Below are 5,796 nucleotides of genomic sequence, written 5' to 3'. Positions count from 1 at the left end.
CTCATTCATCTCATGGTGGGAGCCATGTCATCAAAGATATCTTGGAATGAGTTGGATCAACTCTATGGAGCAAGTGGCGAGCACTCCTGTATTGCACTCAAAGTCAAATTGTGTGGTTTAGGCTTCCTTGAAATGGAAAACTAGGTGACTTTATTAGTGAAATCCACAGTATCACAATGCAATTGGCCACTATTAATGCTAAGGTGGAAGAATGTTATTGTAGTGTTGTGGAAGAGCATGCCCGAGCCATATGAGAACCTCTTCACAACCTTAAAGCATCTCCCTGATCCAAATTTAGAAAGAATTATTAGTGCTTTGCTCGATGAAGAGTGCAACATCAAGGCAGTGCATCTACATCAACTCAAGGGTAGGCCCTATCCATGGTCATAGCAAGAAGAAAAAGGGATTCAAATGTTGTTTTTGTTAGAAAAAGAGTCATGATGAGGCCCATTGTTTTTTGAACGACCCATCACAAAGAAAGTATCGTCATTGTGGTGAAATAGGTCATCTTGCAAAAGATTGTAAGAAGCCACGTGACACAAGCAACTTGTAAGATCATCAAATGACACCTATGATGGACTCCTCCAAGAGAAAGAGGAATATGCATCTTGTATAGTGGCATTTCCTTGCTACATGCTATGTAATATTGTATGCAATGCTCAACATGTAAGTTTAAAATGTTAGAATTGAGAGGGAATGTTGGGAATCCCTTCCTATTGGAAGCAAGAAAGTGCATGGGTAAGTGGGGCTAGCAAGCCAATGGGATGCAAGGCTTGTGGATTGGGTATGAGGACCCTAACTCCTAATCTTTGTATAAGAATACACATTGTCCGAATGTATGGAATGAAATCCAACCTAGAAGTTGGATAGCTCTTGGTCTCTCTTGTCTCCCACATTTGAGTTCTTCAGAGCTTCTTGGTCTTGAGTGAGCTTCCACTCCCTTGAGCATTCCAATCCTATATTTCTTACACTACTCACACGTGTGATTGGGACACCAAGCTTCACATAGTGTTATGGGCATATCGGATAGCCTATAAGGTAACAGCTAACCTTACTCCTTTTCGCATGGATTTTGGTTTGGGAGCAATGGTACTATTGGAATTTTTTGTCCCAACTTTAAGGATTAACGTGAATATCATCTTAGTGAACAAGAGGTTGTATAGAGATGGTTACACTGACTTCTTGAGCTAGACAAGCTTTGGCTCCAAGCAGCTTGGATGCAACACGTGATTCAATGCCAAAAGTAAAGCTTGGCAAGATAGGCACATCATAATCAAGAATCTAAAGCAAGGAATGCTTGCCACTATTCTTGGGAGGTGCACTACTAAGAAACCCTATGTATGTAAATGTGTTCAAGGGGTATTTAAAAACCCCCTCAACTAAAACTTTTGCCCCAATAAAAGCACCCCTCTTTACTTATGAATGAAGTGATTTTTTCTAAAGTTGAATCCAAAAACCCTTTTTTTAATTGTAATAATGTTAAAATTTTCCAAAAAGCTGAATTAAATTACCTCTCCTTTTGAATGCACTCAAGGCTCTATTGGACAATGTGAAGCTAGATCCCATAAAAAATAATTTCAAACTCAGATGGAATGGGCCGTACAGGCTTATTGGTGTCTTTGATAATGGGACAATCCAATTGTTAGATCTCCAAGGCCACTTTATCCCAAACCCTTCAATGTCGTAGCCACGTAAAACCATACCAACCTCGGAGCTACCTAGTGATTGCATCTTGGTCTTCCATGGAGCCAAATCAGCTTGTTCAATGTTCAATAAGTCTTAGTGGTCTTAATAGCAGAATCATTCTAACAGATTATAGAATCAACGTTTGTGATTGTACAACCATCATCTTGGTGATCAATGGAGGCAAAGACTCATGGCTTCTGAGAGAAAATATTTTGACAAAAAGGGTCGGTTTTATGGGAACTAAGTATCATACTTGGTCCGTCAAGATGAATCTGGGATTAATTGAGAGAGACATGTCAAGCTGACAAGAACCTTCTACTTGTTGACCTGAAGATATGGCAACCTAGGTGACCATGGACATGAAGGTACCTGCTCTTCTTGTCTCTAGATTGGCAAATTCTCAAATAGATAATGTGTCTTTGGAAAAATTTGCATATGAATCTTGGGAATGACTTCAATGTGTATTTGTTCAAGTAAATTCTACTTCTTGATTATTTCTTTCAAAGAATCTATATCACCTCTAACTAGATGGAGTGAACGTGGTTGAATATATTGGCAACCTCCATGCATTTGTGGATCAATTTGCTGGTATTGAGGTGGTCGGCATACGTGGACCCCCCACTGGCACATGTTGCATAGATATTTTGTATCCATATGCGAGTAGTTATGAGTTGATGCCTAAATTTTAAAAAACTATATAGTTGATGCCTAGTAAAGACATCCTTCTTTTTTAAAATTTTCATGAAAATAACTTCAAATACAAAAAAATGCTCTTCTTTATGAAAACAATCCTTTCAAATCTCAAATGATAAACCATAAACTAAGAGCTTTGCATTTATCCATTTTGCATCCTAGTGTGGGTAGATATTAGGCTAACCTAAGTGAGCCCCACACCGACACCCGACTCTTTTTAAAAGGATACTAAAACTTACAATTTTTTTCGAAAGCTTTGTTTATCCTTTCTGCTTGTCCTTCTTTGTTTTTTTAAAGATTCCAAGCAGAGCTAGATTCTAAAAAATGCATATAGTTTGAGGTGGGTGCACAACTGTATACATAAGATACTGTAGCACATGCTATTGTGTGGTAGATGTAGTACCGCACGGTATGAAGAAATACTATGTGGTATTGTCACTTTCTTACTGCACAGTGTGTCGTTTCACTGCGCGGTAACCCGTTGCACATCATCAGCCAGTGCCTGTAAAAAAACGTGACTTGATCGCTTTAAATCGCTCCAAGGAGCCCCAAAAAATGTTTAAAATGTTTTAATTAGCTGATTTAAAATGGCCGTTTTAAATCCCTCATAAATCCTTGTTTTTTACTTTCAAATCAATGTGAGACTTATTCTATAATCAGGAGGATATATCTGGCCTTGTGATGCAATAAATTGGATACTTTGGTGATGGTAGAACATTCACACTTCACCAAAAACTGTTCATGTGCAACTATTTTACATCATTTATATATTTAGAGAGGATGACATTGGAATGTACATACCAAGAGGATGTTGTTGACATTGCATATATTGACATGATGTTTCTACCATTGGAATATTAATTTGGCTCACCACAAACACATGAGAGGCCAATCATGTACTAGCTTGACTCACTATACAAGCAGTACAATCATGTACTTATTTGGCTCACCATAAACACATGGAAGAATTATCACTATAAACTCCTTAGTAGTACGTACTACAAGCAGTACGTGGGAGTCCAATCAGAGGCCAATCATATACTTACTTGGCTCACCATAAACACATGGAAGAACAATCACATACGAGTCTGGCTCACCTGAAACTCCTCCATGAGAATATATATGTGGTGTTGTATAGATCAGTCATCATGGATTACTACTCATTTATTGACATTATATCTACCCACAAGATGTACTCGACATTATATCTACCAAGACAATATTATCGACATTGCATGTACACATGAGAGGATGTTCTTGACATTGGAATATCAATTTGGCTCATCACACGTAGACGAGAGTCTAGTCTGTCTCACCATAAAGTCGTCCACTAGAAAAGACATGTGGTGGTGTATAGCTCGTTCTCAGTCTTAAATTGACAGATGATCGACTGCCATTCATTTATTGAAAGTGTATCTACCTAGAGGGTGTTGTAACATTGGAATTCAACACACATACACGGGAGTACTACTTTAGCTCAACGCAAACTCCTCCACTAGAATAAATATGTGGCAACGTGTAGCTGGCTCTCACTCTCAAATTGACACATGATCGAGTACCATTTATTTATTGGCATTGTATCTACTAAGAGGATGTCGTTGGCATGATTGTATCTACTTGAAGGATGTTATTGATAGAATTATCTACCGAGAGGATGTTGTTGACATTGGAATATTAATTTGTCTCACCAGTTTGGCTGACCACAAACACCTCCACAAGAATAGATATGTGGTGGTGGATAGCTTGCTCTCGCTTGCGAATTGACGCATGAAGTGACTACCATTCATTTATTGATATTGATAGTGTATCTACCCAGAGGGCGTTATTGACATTCTATCTACCGAGAGGATGTTGCCGACATTGGGATATTAATTTGGCTCACCACACATTCTAGTTTGGGTTTACCACAAACTCCACAGCTAGAATAATATATATATGCCTTGGTGTCTAGCTTGCTCTTATTCTCAAGTTGACACATACATCATGGACTACCTGCATATTGTTCACAGCCTTACTATTCCTCCACTTCAATGTTCTGCACTCATTCATTTACATCCTGATTTTCATACGATTAAAGACGAAACTGAGATGTGGCTCTTGGCTACCTTCAATCCATCCTCTGAAGTTGAGGAGAAACTCCTTCTTCAGTCTCAGTTTCCTTTGCTGACCTGCTTGGTTAACGCCGCTGGTGAGGCAAGACGCATCGTCTCTCTTGCCAAATTCTATTCTTGGTTATTCAAGTTCGACGACATGACTGACGACATGCTTGGCCTAGGAAGAAACCTTTCTACAGCCACATTCCTCTTCCAATCCCTTATGGATATGCTTGAGGCAAAGCCTTCCCCTTCAGGGGCGCATAGGATGGTCACCGTGGCACAGGATTGGTGGAGTGAGATTTGCCTGAATATGCCTGCGACGCAGCGATCCCGGTTTCTTCATGCTTTCAGAGATTTAATGGATGCTTGGAAATGCCAAATTTCCTGTCGTGAAGCACGAAGCATCTCGGACGTTCAGACATACATTCTCAGGCGTCGGAAGTTCTCTGCGATGTTTCTCGTCTTCATCCTTGCGGAGTACGCACTAGGAATAGACCTTGATGAAGAGACTCTGACGAGTCCCCTCCTTTCTGGGCTCCATGACGCCGTAGCAGATCATGTCTCGTGGGCGAACGATCTCTTCTCGCTTAAATCAGAATATTTGAGAGGCGATCACGATAATATTGCTTCCGTCATGTGCTTCAATGAGTCCCACGACTTCCAAGTCAGTGTTGAGACGGTATGCAGAATGATCCGACAGAGAGACAATGATTTTGTTAGGTATCTTGATGAAGTCAAAAGGTCCAAGCTGATGGAAAAACCTGGAGTGGGAAGCTACCTCGAAAGCTTGGGCAGCTGGATGGCTGGAAATCTGTATTGGTCGTACGTAACAGCTCGATACCACGGTGTGGATGCAAACCCGAATGCTATCGGTGAGCCTCTTGAGGTCGTACTCTATCCGAAAGAACTTAAATGAATGAAAGGTCTTGGTCGTGTGTCATAATGGTGTGGACAACCTCTATCCATCCAGCTGATGTACCTTTAAAGTTTAGATAACGTTCTCACCTAATTTATGTGACCAATTTAATAAATTTATGTATTTTTTAATGTATTTATGGCTAATTTATGTATTTTTTTAATCTACTTAGCAAATTTAATACCTATTTTTATGCTTCTCATCCATTGCATCGGGCCTTGTAACATTATCACATGTATATTTTAGGTTTTATGTTAATATATGCAATGCAAATGTGAATGTTATATTTACATCTTGAAGTTCATCTATACGATATAGTTATCTATGATTTTATCACATAATAATTGCGATTTTGTGGTTGCATTTCAACTATGCCTATAGGCACTCCTATCACCTAAAACTCAT

At 39.4% G+C, this 5,796-nt stretch overlaps 1 protein-coding gene across 1 annotated transcript; it reads left to right on the top strand.

Annotated features, from left to right (window-relative positions):
* The first annotated feature begins 4,362 nt into the window (after window positions 1-4,362).
* On the top strand, window positions 4,363-5,391 carry LOC147895296 (microbial Terpene synthase-like protein 13). Its single transcript, XM_087383447.1, has one exon. It carries the CDS (start codon window positions 4,363-4,365, stop codon window positions 5,389-5,391), a length of 1,029 nt encoding a protein of 342 aa, XP_087239573.1.
* Window positions 5,392-5,796: the final 405 nt, after the last annotated feature.

Source organism: Dipteris shenzhenensis, chromosome 13, assembly GCF_047967505.1.
Source record: "Dipteris shenzhenensis isolate YYH24624 ecotype China chromosome 13, Dip_SZ_1.0, whole genome shotgun sequence".
Classification (NCBI taxonomy): Eukaryota; Viridiplantae; Streptophyta; class Polypodiopsida; order Gleicheniales; family Dipteridaceae; genus Dipteris; species Dipteris shenzhenensis.
This window is presented reverse-complemented; position numbering and strand designations above follow the sequence as displayed.

Excerpts from the sequence above, each read along its gene's own strand:
- LOC147895296 (XM_087383447.1), top strand. The coding sequence starts at position 4,363 with ATGGACTACCTGCATATTGTTCACAGCCTTACTATTCCTCCACTTCAA.